General features: G+C 35.8%; 1 protein-coding gene across 1 annotated transcript; it reads left to right on the top strand.

The window, feature by feature from the left end:
- Positions 1 to 1,205: 1,205 nt before the first annotated feature.
- Positions 1,206 to 2,179, top strand: LOC131076097 (hypothetical protein At1g04090-like). The gene has a single exon (XM_058013147.1). It carries the CDS (start codon positions 1,206 to 1,208, stop codon positions 2,133 to 2,135), a length of 930 nt encoding a protein of 309 aa, XP_057869130.1. The 3' UTR covers positions 2,136 to 2,179.
- Positions 2,180 to 23,453: the final 21,274 nt, after the last annotated feature.

The raw sequence follows: 23,453 nt of genomic DNA on the forward strand, positions 1-23,453 counted from the left end.
CGGAAAAGCCAAGAGAAAGACTTCAACCATTATCGTTTTATCCTAGAGAAAAAGGAAAACCCTCTTGAAGTTAACTTTCCATTGTCGTTTTATCCCACCACATTTCGATAATGGAATGTTAAATCCAATCGCCATGGAGAAAAGACAAAACCCTCTTGAAGTTAACTTTCCATGGCCAATCAATTTTCAAGATGCTTATTTGAATAAGCCAAATAAAAGACCATGCTATAAACATTGGATTCCTCCATTCTGAAAATTGTTTCTCTCACAAAATCCTCGTAATCTCAGCCTCACATGTATTATTTGTAACGACGGATTTAATGAATATTATTAAATACTCGAAAAGAGACACTTAAAACCCATACTTCCTGACAAATATTAGAATGGCAGGAAACTTAAATATTAAGGAAAGCGATCCACACGAAGAGATTTCTTAATTTAAGTTGGTGTCTCCAATGTCGCACCTCGGCTATAAATACTCTCGCCACTAATTCCTTTTCTTTGGAGGGGTCACACTACGTTTATACATCTGTAGTTGCAGAGAAGATGGCCAAGAGTATGCATGTGTTCGTAGCATTTTTAGTGCTCGCGTTTCCTATTACTTTTGCTTCAGGTAGTAACCCATGTCAATAAAATTGTTTTTCTCACTAGTATATATTCAGTTTAAGAATTTATTTATAATTTGAGTTTTTAGATTTGATTGTGTATTTTATTTTAATATTTTCAATCATATTTTATGATTCATCATCATGATAGCAAATTAGAAAAGAAAATGAACGATCTTGATGATGATTCAGTATCAGGATAGTGAGTTAGAGAAGAGAAAATACACATGATGAATCATAGAGCATGATTCGAAACGTTATGAAAAAAGATACACATGATCAAATCAAGAAACTCAAATTACATCAACAGTAAAAAAATCTAACATTTCCAATCATGTTTTATGATTCATCATCACGATGGTGAATTAGAAAAGAAAAAAAGAAGAAAAAATATACGATTTTGATTTTAATGATGATTTATTTTTGAACAACAGAAAATATACATAATACATAATGAATCATAAAACATGAAACACAATATGATAACTTGAATTGTAAAAACCAAATGTCTTTGGGAATTGTGTTTTCCTAAGGTTTTGCCATCCATATATACATAAAAGTTGTCATCGTGGATCAAATGATGTTTTTGCAGACAAGGGAATGCCAAGTCTGGAAGAAGTACATTCTATAATTGCCATATATGGCCCTACTATATTTTTCCATCCCGATGAGATATACTTTCCCTCATCAGTTGCCTGGTTTTTCAAAAATGGGGCATTACTATACAAGAGGGGCTCATCCACACCCGAAGCAATTGCAGAGGACGGTTCCAACCTCCCACAGGGCGGTGGGGCGGACGAAGAGTACTGGATTGACCTACCCACAGACTCTGCCAAAGCTGAAATGATGAGGCGTGGAGATTTAGAGAGTGCAGAGGTGTATATACATGTGAAATCAGTACTAGGAGGAACATTTACAGATGTTGTAATGTGGGTGTTTTACCCCTTCAATGGCCCGGCCACTCTGCAATTGCTGGGGGCAGTGTCATTACCGCTGAGTAAGATTGGAGAGCATGTGGGTGACTGGGAGCACGTAACGTTAAGGATAGACAACTTCAGAGGGGAGTTGTGGGGAATTTACTTTTCTCAGCACAGTGGAGGACAGTGGGTTAAAGCTGGGGATTTGGAATATGTTGAGGGGAGTAAGAAAGCTGTGGTTTATTCATCCAAAAGTGGGCATGCCATGTTTTCTAGGGCAGGTTTGGTTGTTCAAGGGAACCAAAAGCTCGGAATGGCCGGTATCGCCAGCTACTCGGAGAAGAGTGCTTATTTTGTGGATACGAGCACAAAGTATAAAATTGTGGGTGCAGAGTATCTCAAGGGGATGGAGAGCAGTGAAAAAGTTGCAGAGCCAGTGTGGTTGAACTATGCAAGGAAATGGGGACCCAAGATCACATATCCCATTTCGAAAGTGCGGGGGTATATTGATTTGCCACGACAGGTTTTGGGAGAGGATGGGCCGGCTGGACCCAAATGGAAACGGGACTGGTATGAAGATGAGAATGTTGAAGAGTTATTACAGTCCTACTAATGTAAGAAGACGTATTCAAGTCTAATGGTGGAATTTTGCGCGGAGATGGCGAGATGTGTCATTTTTGGTGAATTTATGAGAGGTGTCATATCTGATCTTCCTCTACTGATGATTAAGCGAGGATCGCCATGAGCCCATCGAAGGGTAGAACATCGTTGCCCCATAGGAAAGATATGTGTGACGATGTCAGCGTTTTGATTTGATTTTGTGAGAGACACCTATAAATAGAATGATATGTAATAAAAAGAAAAAATAATAAATAAAAGAATAAGGAAATTTCCTTAAACTAAATATAATAGAATTTTGTAGCAAAAGAAATAATTGGAAGTAAATTTGGTTTGATTTTTTTTTCATTGAGGATTAAGTATATCTTTTGAAAGCTTTTTATTTAGGTGTTATGCGTGGACTTTTAGAAATGATAGTTTTTTTTAAAGATCTTTTTGATATTATGAATTTTGATTTTCATTATAATAATAATATAAAAAAAATCAAATTTAAATTGAAATACATTCTAGAATTAGCATAGAAGATGTAGTCTACAAAACTAATTTTATATAATTAAAATAAAAAGATAAAATAAATCTTAAATTATTTTATTACAAGCATTATCATTATTTTGATTTTCCAAAATTTATTTTTAAAACATAAATAAATATAAAATACACCAAAGTATATACCTCCCGTGATATTATTAAAGATAAAGATAACTTAAAATATATGATAAGATTTTAAGTTAGGATTAGAAAATAGGATAAAATTTCTTTAAAAAAATTAAATATTATTTTAGATTTTAAAATAAAGATGAATTTCATCTAATAATAAAATATTAAAATATGATTTCATTTAACATAACAATATTAATTATTTTTTAATTCATTAAAATAATTAAGATAAGATTTCTTTGAAAATTTTAAATATTATTTTTTATTTTAAAATTTGATTATTTATTATTAGGGTCTAATTAGGGTTAGGATTATTGTTCAATTATGAATATGATTTAAGTTAAAAATAAAAGTTGGATTTAAGGTTATGGTTAGTGTTAGTGTTTTAAAAGGGTTACAACTCATTTAAAGTTGTTGTGTTGAGAGGCATATTACACTCACATAATGAATTGAAGAACCTCCATTAATAAAAACCCCATGCCATATAAATTGATATGTTCTTTCTATCTATAAATAATTTTAGTCAGCTACTTATTTAAAATTAAATTTTAATATGTTAAATTTTAAATATTTTATCAATATTTTAAAACAATGTTATATTACTTTATTTTATCAATATTAAAAAAAACTATGATATACTAAAAAGGCATGTGAATGATATGGGTAAAGATATCCTTATAATAAAAAATATTAAATAATAAATTGCCATTCAATCAATAAGGATATCCTTTCTAAAAATGGATTTTATGTACATCTAGCACACTTCTATCTTATCTAATTATTAGTTCTTGTCATAGGCATAGAACTATTGGCAAGGGTTATTCTTTAACTAGTTATTAATAAAAAACAAATCAATAAATTAAAATTGAGAATTTTTGGGCTTCGGCCCTAGCTCACCCGGTCATGGATTGCAACTTAAGGCATGGGTATGCTCCCCATGGTCTTGAGTTCGAGTCCCCGACTGTTATGTGTGTTGCTACCTTGTGAGCGGGTCGTACACACTGGGAGATTATTCTCGCTTCGGTGAGGACTCCTCCAGATTCCATGATAGTGAATATAAAAAATTGAGAATTTTTCTACCAAAAAAAACATTATTTTTTATTAAAGTATAGATGCAAATTTTTTAATTAAGAATAATAAGAAAAGTAATTATATTCAATTTAATTGGTTCTTAAACTTTAGACAATATGGGAAAACTTTCTACTTTGAATCTTTTTTAAAGATTGCAAAATCATTTTATGCTTTCTTCCCTTAAAATGTTTTTGATTAAGATAAACGGGTTTTACAGGGACCCAAAACCCAAAGTCAAAGATCAATACAAAAAAATAGTTGCTAACCAGTCTATAACCATTGGCAAAATAACCATAGAAATAGGGGCCAATCCCAAATAACAAAAAAATAGAACAGAACTAGAAAAAACCTAAAATGCACTGAACCAGAGATTGCATCAGCTCTGAATTCTTTTGGATCATACTCTTGTTGATGTCCTTGAGCTCATCCATGATGAACCTGGAGGTATTCTTCTCCTGGTTCCTGCTTCTAGTCCTCGAATAGGGGCTAGTAGTTGTCTAAAGTCACGTACCTGCAAGTTCAGCTCCTAGATTTTATTCTTTTGTTTGGTGTTTGAGGGTGGAATACTGGTGGTGGACCGAGATCTTTGATCTGCCATCATTGTATTCACCTTTTTAAGACCTTGAGTATTGTTAATCATGGCCTCCCTGCTAATATCAACCAGATTCTTCAGATTGCCCTTAATTTCTTCCAAGCTAATCTCCAATTGACCAATCCTTGATTCATGATATGTTTTCATGGTCTTCACATCTTCTATGAGTTTTTGTGTCATTCAGAGAAGTTTATCTATTTTTCTTGGTGTGGGTATCTTAGTAAAAGTATCAATGATGCCCTTAACACCATCCTTTAATATATTAATCTCTATACTGACCCAAAGAAATCAATTCTCTTGGGTTTTGACGGAGTTGTTAAGGAGAATACCAAAATCAGAGTCTCTTAGGGTATTCCCCTGTTCCCCCTGTTCAACGTTAATGGGGATTTCCAGCTTTATTTCCTTCTCCTTTCTCTTGGTATCCCCATTTTTCCAATTTTAGACTTGTTCGTATTTGGTGGACCAAAACCCTGTAAATTGGGGTTAGGGGTTTTATACTTACTAGCAACCCATCTAGGATGTTTGTTTCTTCTATTTCTACCAGTTCCAGGTGTAATATTTTGTTGGGGGCCCTCCTCCTGAGAAGGACGGTGTACCAAATCATCTGAGACATTAAGGTCCCGCCAGTCCATAGCCCTACCAAACTCTTCTTCATCCATCTCCATATCAGACACATAATGTACATCAGTGTTGGCTGGAGAGTTGGGGGATTTAATCGTTAGGGAGGGCTTAACCCCTCAGTCCTTAGCACATTCCATGATGAGCATGATTAACCCCTCATACAAAATAAGGTTATCACTATTTTTGGCGTGATTCACTGGGCTATTTTCAAGAGAAGATAATAAATAGAAAGGTAGAGAAATTCTTCTGTTGTGTCTAAAATGGTTTAATATCATAAAGTGGTAAGAGAAAATACTGGTATAGTGTCCATCAAGAGTAATGTACCTCATAAGTACTTCAGCCATCTTCGCCCAAAGTGACTGCAGGTCCTTCCTATTATAGTCGCCATCCTTCATCTTTCTCACCCTTTTTCTCTTGCTTTCTTTTTCAAAGAAAGACGCAATGGCTTCTTCTGTCGCCTTCCTCTCTTTGTAAAACTTCTTGCCTACCATCTACATACCAGATATCTCCACAATGAAGGTTTCATCAATTCTAAACTCCACTCCAAAAGCCGTGAGGATGCCTTTCTCCCAACCGTTCACAAAATCCTCTATCACTTTTGGGTCGTTGCCATGAAGCCTCTTGATATACGCAACAAGGCCTGCATCAGTAATCTCCATCCATAGCTCTCTATTCTTTTCCCATTTCTTGTAGAAAGTAGGCTCCATTATGTTTTTGTCGCCTCCCATGAGCAAATTGCCTCTGCAACAATGGATAAGGGTACCAAACCCAAAATAGGCAATGAAAAACCAAATACAAAAGAAGACTCTAGAAACCCTAGTTTTGGATTTCAAACTCAATTCCCATGAAAGATCATTATTCATTTGGAAGTCTATCATCATTAATGCGATAAGAATGGCCAATGCATTCGATGTCATTTCTTATCAGTTCACACAATTGTATTAGGAAAGTTTCATTTCCTGTCCACCACCGTATGTCCACATAATCCACACCAATGTTCGCTAGGTGGTCTGTTGGCATGTTACCTTCTCGATAAGTGTGGGAGATTTTGAAATCATCCAATTTTGTAATCATGATGTGGCACTCCTAAATTAAATGCTTGATGGTCCAATTGGGCTCAATTTTTTAACTCACACACTTGATGATATTTAGAGAATCACTCTCAAGCCAGACTTTTTTGAACCCTTATCTGATAGCCATGTGTAACCCAATGTAAGCAGCTTTAGCCTCGGCATAGTGGTTTGTCTGGGGAGTGCCACCACTGAAAAAATCCAACCACTATGGTCACGAGCAACTCCCCTACAACCAGTCGGTGCAGGATTACCTTTAGCCATCCGATCAACATTGATTTTGATCCACCCACTTGGGGGAGGAACCCAAATAAAATTATTTCTCGTCTACTTTAACTTGACAGTAGGTTTAGAAATGTCCTAACTGATATGCCATCTATTTATAATATCTTTGTCCTGAGTCGAAGTAGGAATAGGGGGGTCAAGCTTTCTAGAAGGACAAGAAGAGACAAAGATCTGGGTAAGTGCACCAAGATGGTGAACAAAAAGGGGGGTATAAGTGGCCACTTTTTTTTTTTTTTTTTTTTTTTTCTGAAAATAGGTAAACCTAAACTTCAAAGAGATATTTGAAGGTCATGCACTCAAAACTAGGAGTTGAGAAAATAATAAGAATTTTAGTGCTCTCAATCTAGTTTCTAAACTACTAAAGTTTTTAAAAATTAGATAAGATTAAGAGGGTCAAACCTCTCACACACGAAAAACTATTCCTGATTTTTTCATAAAAACATAACATAGCTATTTTTCGTGCGCTACACAAAATATATAGTTAGATTTATTATTTTGCAAAACCCTTTGGTATGATGATAGGTAAGAGTGAGATCTAGAAGTTGTGTATTTTTTTGTAATTTTCCATTGAGTATTTTTTTAATGATTTTGTGAAGTGACCACATCCTGAAAATTTGGTACTTGTTCATGTGCTAGGCATAACTTGCATCAAGATAATCGAAAATGCAAACTTTTTTTTTAAAGTGTATTGAATCTAGTGTAGAACAATAATATGTAATTTATTTTGAATTTGGTCAAGTATATCAAAAGCTATTAAAAAACTGGTAGACATATGTCTGTGAGGACTGTCAAGGCACTGGTAAAGAAAATTAAAGTTTACTATGCTAATGTTGTCCAAAAATAAAAAAATTTATATGGTCAAAAAACTGAGAAGATTATGGTGGTAATTTTAGAGATACCCACTTGATCATTTGTAAACCTGGTGATGACGAAGTCGAGAAATCATGTTGGAAGATGAAAAGACGTGTAAAGGGACAAAAATGGGGGGAAAATGGGCTTGCAAGCCTTATGGTCATTTCGAACCCTCTTAGCAAGCCAAAACCTGCATGGGTTTTGAAAAATAAAAAGTACTATTCACAATTGTACACAACCCATACGGGTTATGTAGAACCAAAACTATTATTTTGTGTTTCACAAAACCCATATGGGTTATGTAGAACCAAAACTATTATTTTGTGTTTCACAAAACCCGTACGGGTTATGTAGAACTTAAACCATTATTTTGTGTTTCACAAAACCCATACGGGTTATGAAGACATAAGAATGTATGCTTGTAAACTTAGCATTTATTACACATATTTATAGACATACATATATAATATATGTTTATGTATGTATATATGCATATCTATAGTTATATATACATATATTTATATAGATATATGTATATATATTTGTATACATGCATGTCTCTCTTCTTTTCCTCTCTATCTCATCTTCCTTCCCCCATCATCGTCTCTATCTATTCCGAGCCCTAATTATCCTCCTTGAGTTCTAACTCATCTCTCTCCCCCTCACACTTCTCTCTCTATCAAGTCTCTCACCCTTCTCTCTCTCTCTCTCTCTCTCTCTCTCTCTCTCTCTCTCTCTCTCTCTCTCTCTCTCTCTCTCTCTCTCTCTCTCTCTCTCTCTCTCCTTTTCCCAATATCCCTCCCTACCGCTCTCCCTCTCCTTTTTCCAATCTCCTTCTCTCTCCCTCTCCCCCTCTCCTTTTCCCAATCTCTCTCTCTCTCTCTCTCCCCATTTCTGCCCTGCCTCTCCCTCTCTCCCAATCTCCTCTCTCTCTCTCTCTCTCCCCTTATCCTATTCTCTCCCTGTATTCCTATCCCCTATTCTCTCTCTTACCCCCCCCTCTCTCTCTCTCTCCAATCTCCCTCTCTCTCCCTCTCCCACTCCTTTTCCTAATCTCTCTCTCTCTCTCTCTCTCTCTCTCTCTCTCTCTCTCTCTCTCTCCAACCTCCCTCTCTCTCCCTCTCCCACTCCTTTTCCTAATCTCCCTCTCTCCTCTCCCTCTCTCTCTCCCTCTCTTCCTATCCCCTATTATCTCTCTTACCCCCCTCTCTCTCTCTCTCCAATCTCCCTCTCTCTCCCTCTCCTCTCTCTCTCTCTCTCTCTCTCTCTCTCTCTCTCTCTCTCTCTCTCTCTCTCTCTCTCTCTCTCTCTCTCTCTCTCCACTTCCTATTTGGTTCCTAGTTCTACATAACCCGTACGGGTTATGAGAAATTGTTAACGTTCACATTAGGTTTCCATAACCCGTATAGGTTATGGGAAAATCTTAATATATTTTAGTCCCAATGGCCTAAAAACTGGCATTGCAAGTTGTTTTAAGGCCCCACTGTTGTTGTACATGATTTTTTGGGATAGTAACAATCAGGTTTTCATTTTTTTTTGTCAATTTTGCTTTGAAATGATTGATTTGTCTCGTATATTGGATTTTTTTTGAAGTTATTTTATCATTGTTACTTTAGATTATAACAAAAGGATGATCATTTGTTGTTTTTTTGCTTTGATCATGATTTATTTGTCTTATATTTTTCTTTTTTTTGAAGTTATTTTATCATTGTTACTTTAGATTATAACAAAATAACGATAATTTGTTGTTTTTTTTGCTATTTGATTGTGGATTGTCATCATGATGTTATGTGTAGGACAATGGGAAAGAACAAGAGAGGAACAAATGAACAAAGAGAGGCGGCAAAGGAAAGATAAAGGGAGTGTATGAGGAGATTACGTGAAGGTACGCCATCGAATGCAGCTAATAAAAGTGATGAACATTGAACAATTGAAATTGATATGATGAATGCACCAAATTAAAATGATCAACATACACCAATTTAAATGCATATGATGAATGCACCAAATGAATGCAATGAACATACACCATTTGAAAATGATTCGGTGAATGCACATGTTAATGAAATTGAAAAAGATATACCATTTGAATTTGATGTGATCAATGCACATAATGCACCTAATGAAAACAAAGAGCATGCACCAATATTAACCCCTCTTATAATAATTCATAGAAAAAAAAAGTTCCTAATAGACATTGATGAAAGTATTGTGAAGCCAATGCATGATAAAATTTCTGAAAGAACTTGTAGAAGATTGGTTAGAAGAATTTGGAATAACTATTTTGAAAACTTAAATCAAAGTGGAAGATGCCAATTAGTTGTTGAAATGATTAAAAATCTAAAATTTAGAGACAATGAAAATTTTGGGGTTAAGAACATCCAAAAATAATAGTGAAAGAACCATTGTGAGAAATCTTTTTGATGCATGCCAAGACATTGGTTCGAAATCATGCACTAAAGATGCTAATGTTACTCATTGTGTCCTCACATCAACCATAATGGGAAAGGAAATGAAAAAATCTAGTTTAATAAGAAAAACAAGCAAGTCATTAAGGATAAGTAGAACCACATTACACTATGCCTTAGAGAGGCGAGAGAAAATTAAGGATCCTAATAATAATTCTCTTTGGGAATTCTCGGGTAGACTCCCATGTAAAGACAAGGTTGTTGTTGATGCGCTAAGAATGTTAATTGAGAAATATTGGCATGACAACAAAATGGTTTCACCCAACCAAAGAGATGTTGTTAGAAGGCAAATTGGAATTAGAAATCATGAGCCACATCCAAAACACTATTTAGATATGACTCAAACACAATTTTATGAAAGGTTTCTTCAAATCTTTCCTCAGATTAAAATTAGTCAAATATTTTTTGAGATGACAAAACCATTTTATGTTAAGGTTAATCATGCACGTACTGCATGTTGTTGTAGGGTCCATGTTGAATTTTCCATGCATTATGATATTTATTGCTATATATGTTATACTTTGCACACTAACGATGTTTTGTAGGAATGTGGTCTACAAGCACCTCCTAAGTCACCGAGAGAATTAATTTCAAGTGTACTATGTAGACGAGATGACGGGTGCATTTACTATAAGATGATGTGTTTGAGAGGTTTTTGTCTACATGTGGTGGTTTACAACAGTTGCGTAGATGCCTACATCTGGATAGCACACATGAAATTGGTAAGGAACTAGTTTCTATTGGAAAATACAAGTCAGTCACATATCATGTTAAAGATGGAAACAAATTAAAGAGGTGTGAGTTAGTCAAAATGGATATATGTATAGCTAATTTTATGAAGATGTTTCAAGAGAAACTAGTGTATGAGTACATAGCTCACACACATAGAGATAAGTGGTTAGATGAGCAATTCAAGTTGTGTAAGGACACTTTTTCCCTTAGCACTATTGTCTCTGTCATTGATTTTGCTGAGAATTGTACACTAAAGCCACAAAATGAAGTACAATATATGTATTACCACTCTACACAAGTTACAATTTTTGTACACATAACATTCATGCATGCACATGATAGCACTGAGGAGGATAGAAAGGTTATAAGAGAATATCACTTCTATATCACTGATGATCGTACTCATTCCTCAGATTTTGTGCAAGGATGCTTTATAGTCTTCTATGATAGTTTAAGGGAAATAGATATAAGATACAACCGACACTTAATATGGTTAGACAATTGCACCGCACAATTCAAGAATGCAAGGATGTTCTACTGGTTGACTAGGATGCATGTGACAAGTGGCGTGCAACTAGAATTTCACTGAGGAAGGGCATGGATCAAGTGGCATGCATCCATTTAGAAGTTCAAATGCAACATCACTAGTTATTTATACTAGACAGATTACATGCTTTTTCTCTTTGTGTATGCATTTTGTGTGATATGAATGTGAATCAAAAGAGTGGGTTGACCAATGGTCTTTTAGACCTTTGCAAACCCTAGATACATATCAACTTCCTAAAGCACTACAAATGAACCAGATTGAAGCATCAGTGGATTTTGACCATGTATCAGACATAGTTGAACTAGGTAAAGGGTTGTAATTTGTTGCCTAGGTAAAATCAATTTTAAGATCAATTTATTAGTATTAACTTATGCTGATTTTGGTATTAACTTATATCCTTCTATTAAATGCAGATTATGTATATGCAGTTATTGCGGATGAGAACTATTAGAATTCAAGAACACTGAGAGGGGGGCGTGAATCAATGTTCTACCAAAATGATCAATTTTAACCTTATTAAAACATGCATACACCAACCGGTATACTAGTACATATAGAATTGAAATAAGTAAAGCAACCAATACGCCAATCACATAAATGAATATCATAACACATAGGAATTATATGTGGAAAACCTCAAAGAGGAAAAACCACGATAGGATTTGTGACCCACAATATCAATCCACTGGCCATATGAAGAGATATTACAAAATATAGGGGCCTACACTTGCAGGAAGGCTTACAGCCTAGAGCACACTGCTTAATCACAAAAGGAGCCTCACTGACTACATACAAATCCAGACTACAATCCAGACAAATGATTTAACTGCAAATATAACATCTTCTATGCCTGAATACAGTTTTGGTTAAGCTTTGTCTATTCCAGTCAGAAACCCTAAACCCTTATCGGAATACCCCTTACATAAATATCCTCACATACATGATCTCTCTCATATGTTTTGCATCTTCTTTACATTTCATAACCTTTCACACTTTCCTATAATATATAAAAATGATCTAATCAACTGACCTATATACCCTTTACAATTTATCGTGCCTTATGTCGGCTTACAAAGATATTTACAATATCAATATACATGTCGGCTAGATAACATAAATACATGAATATCAAAAACAATTGTTGATGCCGGATCCAAAAGATGTCGGCCTCCAATACCGATAACCTGATTCTAAACCATGTCAGCTTTCTTTGTCGGTAATCAAAGAAATCTATCCAACCTGCCAGTACCGGTTTTGGTGCCGGTGTAGTATCTGTGAAGTCCTTGTTAGTGCACAACTAACCCAAAATATGAAGCCGAAATAAATTACTATATTGTCATCAATGACAATATAGTGAAACCAACCAATTGAGTGTCAATTGCCAACAAGAACAACGAAGAAGGAACAAATTACTTTTTATGTCGTTGTATTGAGGCCAAAAAGAAATTGACTTCTACAGTGGTTGATGGAGAGGGTATTGAGTACCCAATAGGATCCGTTGTTGTGACAGGGACAGGAGTTAGAAGGTACCATTGTTGTGTCGAGTTGTATTGAGACCTCTTAAACACATTTATTTATTAGTCATTGTATTGATTTTGGCATTAACTTATCCTTCTATAAAATGGAGGTACCCTATCAAAAATTCTAATGCCTGGTTGTTTGAGGACTTTGAGAAACATATACATATTCTTCATTACTCAAACCTTCTTATTGCAACAAATATTCATTTGATTAAATATCGTGGTAGACCTCTTAACAAGGATTTGTGGAAAGTTCTTGAATCTAACCATGAGGCAATACTTGAGACACTAAGGGTTAGAGCTGATCCAGAAGGTTCACTTGATTGATTTTGGGCCATCTGGAAGAATAATTCAACAATAAGATAGAATAATTTTGATAATTTTGTATATATCTTTTGTGAATCGTTGTAACTTCACTTTTTTGGATGTTCTCTACATGCATATGAGTTGTAATATGCATATGAATTGTAATGTGCATATGTAGATGCCAAATTTTGTATATAAAAATATCAATGAGTTGTAATGTGCATATCTAGATGCTAAATTTTGTATAAAAAAAGAACAATGAGTTGTAATGTGCATATCTAGATGCTAAATTTTGTATATAAAAAAAATCAGTTGTAATTTGCATATTTAGATGCAAAATTTTGTATATATAAATAGTAATGAGCTTGATCATTTATATTAGATGCCAAATTTTATATATAAAAGTGCCCATGGGGCTGATTTGCAAATTTTGAGAGCCCAAATTTGTACCATTTGATTATAAATACATTTGAAAGATTTTTTTTATGTATTGAAGGATATTCAATAAGAAACTTATCATTTGCTGCAATTTTCTTGTGGTTCTCACATGTAGCAGATTGATCACAAGCTTAAATCTTGTTTATTCCTCTTTCATTTGGTAGGAAAACCAACTGGGAATGATTCAATGATGAGTTATCTTCCATTTGCAATTTGTTTCACTTGATTTGGTTGTATATTGTGGAAGTTCTAATCTTTTTTGTCAAAACTGGTATAACCCTATCCTAGGGTAAATGGTGAACAAGAAAATGTAATAAATTTTATATTTATTGTCTAATAAGCCTACCAATGAGGACAACATGACTCTGTAGGTTCGAACGGCTCATCCATAAGTGCCACAGTCTTCAAGTTACGCGATGTCAAAGTTTGACCTTTTTTCCACTTTGAGTGCTCAAGGGAAAGCGTCACTACGAGGTGGCTCGAAACAATAAAACATCTTGGGGAGTGAGACAAGGGTACACCTATCATAAACCTAGACACCCAAACATTCTTGCACTGATGATTCATTCCTACAATGAGCAGAATGAAAGATGCACTATTCTGCCACCTTTCACTGACAGTTTTTGATGGTTTTTGATGCGACAAAAAAAATTATCACCACAAGAAAATGGAATCGAGTTGTCCAAAACTAAGAGAGTTTTTTTTAGGTAGAGACAACATGACCCTATAGGTTCAAACAAATCTTCCATAAGTGCCACGGTCTCTGAGTTAGGCGACGTCAAATTTTGACCTTTTTTCCCGATTTGAGAACTCAAGGGAAAGCGTCGCTACGAGGTGGCTTAAAACGATCAGAAATATTGGAGAGTGAGACAAGAGAAAACCTAGCGTAAACCCAGCCACCTAGACATGCTCATGCTGATGGTTCATTCCCATGATGAGAAGAATGAAAGATGCACTATTTTGCCACCTTTCATTGACGGTTTTTGATGCAACAGAAAAAATATCACCACAAGAAAAGGGAATCGAGTTGTCCAAAATTGAGAGAGGAGTTTTTAGGAAGTGACAACATGACCTTGTAGGTTTGAATGGCTCATCCATAAGTGCCACGGTCTCCGAGTTACGTGATGTCAAAGTTTGACCATTTTTTTCCACTTTGAGAGCTCAAGGGAAAGTCTCGCTATGAGGTGGCTCGAAATGATCGAACGTCTTAGGGAGAGAGACAAGGGCACACCTAGAATAAACCCAACCACCTGGATGCACTCACGTTGACAGTTTGTTCTGACGACGAGCATAACAAAAGATGCACTATTTTTCCACCTTTCATTGATGGTTTTTTATGGTTTTTGATGCGACGAAAAAAAAACCAGAAGAAAATGGAATCGAGTTGTCTGAACCTAAGAGAGGATTTTTTAGGCAGTGACAACATGACCCCATAGGTTCAAACAACTCATCTATAAGTTCCACGGTCTCTGAGTTACACAACATCAAAGTTTGACCCTTTTTTCTACTTTGAGCGCTCAAGGGAAAGCGTCGCTACCAGGTGACTTGAAATGATCAGACCTCTTGGGAGAGAGACAAGGGCACACCTAGCTTAAACCCAAACACCTAGATGTGCTTGCGCTAATGGTTCATTCCCACAATGAGCAGAATGAAAGATGCACTATTTTGCCACCTCTCACTGATGGTTTTTTACGATTTTTGATGCGACAGAAAAAATCTCACCACAAGAAAATGGAATCGAGTTGTCCAAAACCAAGAGAGGATTTTTTAGGAAGAAAAAAGATGACCCCCTAGATTTGAATGGCTCATCCATAAGTGCCATGGTCTCTAAGTTATGCAACGTCAAAGTTTGACCATTTTTTCCACTTTGAGCGCTCAAGGGAAAGTATCACTACTAGGTGGCTCGGAATGATTGGATGTCTTGGGGAGTGAGACAAGAGCACACCTAGCATAAACCTGACCACCTGGATGTGCTTGCACTAATGGTTCATTCCCACATTAAGCAAAATGAAAGATGCACTATTTTGCCACCTCTCACTAATGGTTTTTTATGCGACAAAAAAAATCTCACCACAAGAAAATGGAATTGAGTTGTCTAAAACTGAGAGATGATTTTTTAGGAAGTGACAACATGACCCCTTAGGTTTGAATGGATCATCCATAAGTGCGATGGTCTCCGAGTTACACGAGGTCAAAGTTTGACCATTTCTTCCCCTTTGAGAGCTCAAGGGAAAGCGTCGCCACAAGGTGGCTCAGAATGATCAGACGTCTTGGGGAGTGAGACAAGGGCACACTTAGTGTAAACCTAGCCACCTAGACGTGCTCATGCTGACAGTTCATTCCCACGATGAGCAAAATGAAAGATACACTATTTTGCTACCTCTCATTGACGGTTTTTTACAGTTTTTGATGAAAGAAGAGATAATTGGTTTGATTTGATGTTAAAATGATTGCTTCAACTCTTCTTTTATAGGTGATTTGGATGAATAGGTGTGTCTCTTACCCTAAGGCCGACTTGTTATGGAGTAAAAATTAAATTAAAACCTTACCTAAGCTGACTCATCCTTAGATAAATTTCAAATCTGCTTTGGGTGCTCAAATCTTGTCTTAATTGATTCTTCAAATGATGAACTTTGCTCCATAATATCAACTCCTGAAGTTATCTTGTTTTCTCTCAAATCATGAAGTAATAAAACTTCGCTCTCCTTGTTCAATACATAAAAAAATTTCTCTGAAGCATGAGTTTATGAAATAATAACTTCACTCCAATCTCTTCATGCACGAAGTTCGCTCCTTATCTCAGACACATGAAGGAGTAACATCGCTTTAAATCATGATACGTGAAGTAGCAATTTTACTTTAAACTTTCAACTCATGAAGTTGTCATTTCACTCTGAATTGTTTTAACTCAAAGTTCGCTCATATCACCTTGAAGTTGAAGTTCGCTCTTATCATCTCAAAGTTGAAGTTCTCTCATTCTTCTTTCAAGATGAAGTTAAAACCTTGCTTACTCCCCAATTCATGAAGTAACAATTTCGTTCCTCCTTACCAACACTTGAAGTGAATGATTTCTCTCCTCTTAGGTCAAACATGAAGTAAAGAATTTCATTTGAAGTTTGCAGCTCTTAAAGTTATCAACTTTTCTCATAAACGTTGATTTATGAAGCAAGAAACTTCACTCAACTCTTTTGATACTTGAAATATGCATTTTGCTCCTAGTTGCTTGAAGCCAAAGTTCACTCCTAAACTCTCACACTTGAAGTTTGCTCCAATGGTGAAGTCATGAAGTATAACTTTGAAATCCAAGATAGAATTAGAGGTGAGGAAAATTATGAAAGAGCTAAATATTACTTCATTGCACATTCAAATGTTCAAACTCATGCAACTTACTTTCATCAATCCTCAAAAGGACTCGAAGCAAATTCACTCAATCAAAATACACAATATGAGCATTAGCGGTGTCGGTACTTAGGTACGTGGGTATACACAATATGAACAACCTAGTTTACAAGTATACACCATATGAGTTACATGTAATGAACAAATTGGATCACATTTCAAGACATATACACAATGAACAAGTTTGTTCACATTTCAATAGCAAATAACTAAGTTTCAAGAATATCAAGTTTCATATATATCAAAATGGATCGAATATCAAATTTTATATATATCAATGAGCAAATTGGATCGAATATCAAGTTTCATATATATCAAAATGAACAATAATCGTGTACATAACAAAAAATGGCATAGATGCCAAATCAATAATAGTTACAAAAATGTGGCATGTGCCATGTCTGTCAAAGTCAATATATACATATACAAATGTCGAATATATAAAAAAATTGGTCCTTCATTGACCACAACTACAACTATATGTCTCTATCGATATCTATGACTTTGGCGGATCATCAAAATCAAGCCTCTTCGAAGTAGTATGTGGCTCTGCAGGTGGCTGCACAAGGATAATTCAAATGTTGAATCAAATATATTTTCTCAATATAACATCAATAAAACTAAATACTGAACTCTAAATTGTTTGAAGTTGAAATGTTGATTACCTCATCTCTGTCTTCTGCAATTGGGTGAGGCTGAGGATCCATGGGAAGTCCTGAAGGGGGATGTAACTAGTAAAACAACATTAATACAAGTTAATAACATATATGTCAAATAACACATAATAACTAAAAATGAATAGACTAAAAAACTAAAGCATACCAGAGCCTCAGATGGATGTGCTATGGTCGTGGGAGCCAAAGTCATGAATAAATTAGTTACGATCATTTCCTATATCCATGGTAAGTGATCCAAAAGGAGTCAACAAGAGGGTTTCAACTCCGTTGTGCACTTAGTGAAAAGGATTTGATCTAAGACAGACATATCTTTTCCCTTTGTCGTGTTGGATCCCATATTATACATGTAGGACTTATAATGAAATGGAATGGTAGAACATCAGTAGGAAGTTTGGAAGGGGGTTGTAATAGGTTAAAGACAATTATACAAGTTAATAACCCAAAGTTGTTGAAAAAATAGATAGAACAAATATTTTTAACATATGTAGAAAAAATGCACACCGAAGCCTCGTATAGTTCTCCTGTAACCTTAGGAGGCCTAGTTGAATCTGATGTAGCTATTACCATTTCATGTATGAAAAATGATAACATATGATATAGACATAAAAGGATTTAGTTATTTCGAACAAGCAAGAATGAAATCCAAAGTGAATATGAAGATATCACCTCTTCCCTTTGCCGAACCCCATCGACATCAGGTCCATTAATTAATTTCGTAAAACCCATATGATTTTGTATATAGAACAAATAAATTAAGTGCATTTATCAATATCTACATATACATGTTTAATCATAATACATTTCAACAAATGAATTTAAATTGTACTGAATTACCTTCTGTCGTTTGGGTGTCCGGGAGGATATCTTTTTCTGCCTCGGAGTGCTAGAGGATGATTTTTTTACATGAGATGTCCTTGAGGCAAGAGAGGTAAACTAACAGAGAAAAAAATTAACATAAGGGAAAAGAACATGTATTTAATATATCACCTAAGTCAAAAATATATAAATCTAAATGGTACCGCATAGCTATCTAGGCCAAAGTCAATGGCCAAAAGTGTGATATCATCAAGTTGGGACATCTCAGCCCCTGATAAACCCTATAAAACACCAAGTAATGATACATATATATTAACAAAAGATATTTTGAAACCAATGTATTATTATATTTTTAATAGATTTACAAATCTTACCTCCGGTGGCAACACTACTCGTGATCGTGGAGTCAACTGAAAAGTATGTGGTGTACTCCCACCACTTGGTGCACCTTGCAATGCATTTTATTTATATGTCACTTTAAATTGTTCTAAAAATAAAAAATTCATTTCTTTTTATAAGATTTAGTCACTTAATTGATAACATGTCATAAACAGAATTAAACGCACTTGTGTCTGATAGTGAGGGAACAACATACTCATCAGGTCATTAGTGAGGGCCAGATCCTCTATAGTGGAAGCATGGCATCTACTCCCACAACATGTAAATGAATGAGATGTCTAACCATCCTCATTCATGTTAATGTCTACACCAAAACATACACCCTGGCTGGTGGCACACATATGCTGAATGGGCTGGCCCATGCCAAATGATGCATGGGGTAACGCTGATGAAGGATGTATCATTGATGAAGGAGGTACCACTGATGAAGGATGTGTCACAAGTGTTGGCACATCCTCTTCTCTGACCAACTATGTGTCATGTTGAACAATGACATTAGTTTATGATGGAGCTACCTGAAGAGTCTATAATTCCATAGACTCCTTCAAGGATATAGGGATAGTGACATGAACCATGGGTTTAGGAGTTGTATGCCTCCTATGTTGTGGTTGTAACACCCTATGGGCCCCAGGTCTATCATGCGCAAAGCCTCTCCCTCTACCCTAAAATTGTCGGATGTCAAAGTAATTCGGCTTCTCATCGAGGATAAACTCACAACACAACTTTCTCAAAAAATATAGAGTCAGCTCCCAATTATTACAAGGTGGCTGGTCAAAGACCATATACCACCTATCCCAAAAATCTTCTTTTAGCCTAGCATGAATACACCAATGTATAGGAAACCAAACCGTATTTAGTTCTAGTTTGTTATTGGTAATAGGATCGGTGAAAAGAGCACATATGCCAGCTTTAAATATGCCTTTTTTTTCACTTGATCATATGACAACCCATCCGCATAAAATGTTCGACATCTATCCCTCCATGAACCCCATTTCGTAACCTCCCTAGATACCTCATTTGCACTATTGGACATTGTTTCTAGCATTGTGGCGAGGGTTGAGTGGTGCTCAAGACTAGAGGACCTCAACCTATTCACCAATATAGAAATTTGGGCACTATTTTGTTTAAGGCGGTTGATGATATCCTCTTGTGTGGAATCTACACAATCTAATGGAGGACATGGAGGGTTTTGGGGTGGCGGTGGTTGTTGAGGAGCAACATTTTGAGGATTTTGTGATTGTGGAGCAACATCTTGAGGGTTTTCTTGTTGCTGATGTGCAATGTTTACAGGGTTTGCTTGTGTTTCTTGTGCAAGAGGAGGTTTTTGTTGTCTATTTTGTTTTTGGGGATTGCTTGTATAAACTGACATCAAATTAATAAAAACAAAACTTAAATCAATTAAAAAACCCTACTTCAATAAAAATGCAAACAAAAATAATCTAATCTTACCTGTTCGACGGGGTGCCATTGTTGAAAATTGCTCTTAATTTTGGAAAAATCCAAAATGATTCTGAACCCGTGTGCATTCTGTGGTTTTTTGGCTTCCTTTTGCTACTATTCCACAGGTTTTGGCATTGAAAATGGCCAAAACCTGTGGGTTATCAAAAAACATAATGTTCCTCAAAACCCATACGGGATTTGAGGAACTTTTGATTTTTAATTATAAAACATAATGTTCCTCAAAACCCATACGGGTTTTGAGGAACTCTTTGTTTTTTTAATTGTTTTTTTCTAGGCATGGTGTTACCAAGCCTAGCATGTTTTTGAATTTTTAAAACATGCACAGGTTATGAAAAATTTCATTTTTTTTGCATGTGGCCACTTTTCTGTTCACCATCTTGATGCACTTACCCTTCTCCTTAATGGCATTTTGGAATCTTTGAGCAACAAAAAGAGAAGAAGACTCTTTATCCATAAAGATTTGGTTGTTTCTTTCTTTCCAAATCCCCTAAGCCAAATGGGGTAACATAAGGCACCATAGCACTTTGAGACAAGGATTATCTGAAGGGAAACTCCACTGGAGCCAACAGTCCAAGAGGCTATCGGGAAGGCACCACATAATTCCCTAGAGATCAAAGAAATGAGCCCAAACATCTCTGGAGAAGGAACAATGGGGTAGCAAATGCAAAGAATCTTCAACATCATCTTTTTACAAAAAACATCTATTAGGGATAGCCATACCCCTTTTGCACAAGTTTTCAATGGAGAGAATATTATTCTGCATAAAGAGCCAGGAGGAGATATTAATTTTAGGAATCAACAACTTATTCCAAATATTAGACCATAAAGGGGTCAGAACAAAGGATCTCGTCAACAGGTAGAAAGAATGAGAGAGGGAAAAAACTCATGAGGAAGAACCACTCCACACCAAAGAGTCTTCGACATGGAAAGAGGGGATGTGAATATTAGCAAGCCATAATTGAAGGGGTTTAAGGATTGGATCCACACTGAAAAGATTGATCCATTTACCCTCCTTGATATAATCAGCTACCCAGTAGCCAAACCACCCTACACATCTCTCTTTAAGATAAGCCACCCAATGAAAGTCAATCAGAGGCCCATCACTATCCCACTAATCTATTGGAATCAGGGATCACTGAGAGGGGGGGTGAATCAGTGATCTACTAGTACACAAATCTTCTACTTTATTCTTAAACCACCAGAAGCATAAACATGAAACTAAAATGCAAAAACATAAAATAATCAACCACAAGATCATAACACCAAATTTTTACATGGAAACCCAAATGGGAAAAACCACGGTGGGATTTGAACCCACAATATTATTATACTATGGCAAGTAGCAAAACAATATAATAAGATGGGAATGCACAAGCATTCAGGCACATTGCCTAGAACTCATTGCTCAAATACAATAAGGTCCAAAACCCTTGAAGGCTCACTACCTTAAAAAACATATACATAGATGAATTACAGTTAATGAACTCTAAAATAACATCAATCTATGCTTGGATGACTTCTGATTAAGTGCAAATGATTTGTTGCCTTCAAACTGTTTTTCTGCTCTTTTCTGCTTTGTTTTGTTCACCGGATTAGCAAAGATCAAAAGTGTGCAAGTGAAACTATGCTCAATCGACACAAAATAGATAGCCTCATCAACTACACACCAAAAACTATTATCCAAACTGATCTTATATATCCGCACACACCAAAAACAATCTTTTACAATTCGGCTTCCAAAGATATGAAAATATGTAACGTGTCATTACAAGTCAGCTTGAATCCAAATCAAAACTTAGGACCAGACCAAAAACATATGAGCACATTCTTCTTATAGATCCCACATAACTTCTAGACACATTACCAATTATGGGAATCATGAGAATGCTTCCAGACCAAAACTACTCTGACCAATCCTAAATATCGATTAACTGGCTATCGATTAACACCTGCTTCTGGTTAAGAAGAATTATGGCTACCAGATTGAATCTCCATGAAGAGTTGCCATCAATGACAACCCTAAATCAATAATCAATAACCAAAAGTCATTGGATGAGTGTCAATTTCCAACAATCTCCCCCTTTGGCATTGATGGAAACACTCGTGAAAAATGGCTAAGTGTTGGAAAATCTATACAGCGGATCAAAAGAATTTCTAAGGCTCCCCCTTAGACAAGGAATTCAAAAACTAGTAATTACACTCTTCCATGCTGTACATTTTTTAATTTATCTCTCCCCTTTGACAAAAATGCCAAAGATGGGGTGTTGTCCAAACTTTATGTACAAAGATATCTACCAAAGACTTTACAAGTACTTAAAAATGTCAGCATAAATGGTCTTCAAGGATCCTATGTGAGTGTGTCCCACCCACTCTTCAAGTTATCCAAAACTGTAATGAATGCACTAAATACAGTTGCATGAATCTCTACTTCCTTTAGATTAGATGGCATAGGTTGGGTCATTTCCCTCATACAATCTACCTTATTGCTTAACTTAGTGTCCAACTAGGGGGCAATTAAGTTTTGGAGTTCACCAACTCTCCTCAAAATTTTGTCTTTGTTCGCATTGAGGCTCAAGATCTGATCATTGAGAATCAATATTTGTCCTTCAACACTGTTGGTTAGATGTACATTGGGGTCAAAGGACTATGAAATACTAGCAAGTTTTCCCTGGCAAACACTTATTTTCTTGTCTATATCTACAATGAATTTGGGCAAAATTAGACAAGACCTATACAATCTCCCACCTTCTACCGATGCATCTGAAATAGTTTGCAGATTTTATTCAATCTAACCCTATCATCTTCAATCATCTTCCAATATGTCTGCATTCTTATATCCTAAAATCTATCCAAAACTTTATTAGTAGCAGACTTCTCCAAAGAATCAAAACTGGTATTTACACTATTAATCAATTGTGACAATTTACCGGAGGGGCTAGCATTGGAATCCAGTTGTACATCTGGAGCCACCTTCTGCAAAACATCGACAAACATCAAAATGAGCTTTTTATCTTCTAACTTAGACTTCACCAGATCTTGACTGGCCTGAGCTTGAACAACAGCTGTGAGCATTAGCTTTTCAGTAGGATGCATTTTCCCAAGGTTAAGAGGACCATCTAGATTAATGGAGATTTGAGGTGGGGTCCTAGTGACCGGAGGAGTGTCAATTGTCGGATCAACAACTCATTTGCCCTTGTCTACCTCGGTATCTTTTGCCTCTACACTCTCAACTTCCTTTTTCTCTGCTCCATCCCCTTTATCTTGTGCACTGGTGTTTCCACTTGGTGCAATATCATCCTTTTGGATCTTAGGGGCTGCAGAATTATCTGTCACCAGAGGATTATCACCAGCCTCAACATTAAGTGTTGTGTTGCCTTGATCTTATGGATGTCCCTTGGTTTG

The sequence above is a fragment of the Cryptomeria japonica genome, chromosome 10 (genome assembly GCF_030272615.1).
Source record: "Cryptomeria japonica chromosome 10, Sugi_1.0, whole genome shotgun sequence".
Lineage (NCBI taxonomy): Eukaryota > Viridiplantae > Streptophyta > Pinopsida > Cupressales > Cupressaceae > Cryptomeria > Cryptomeria japonica.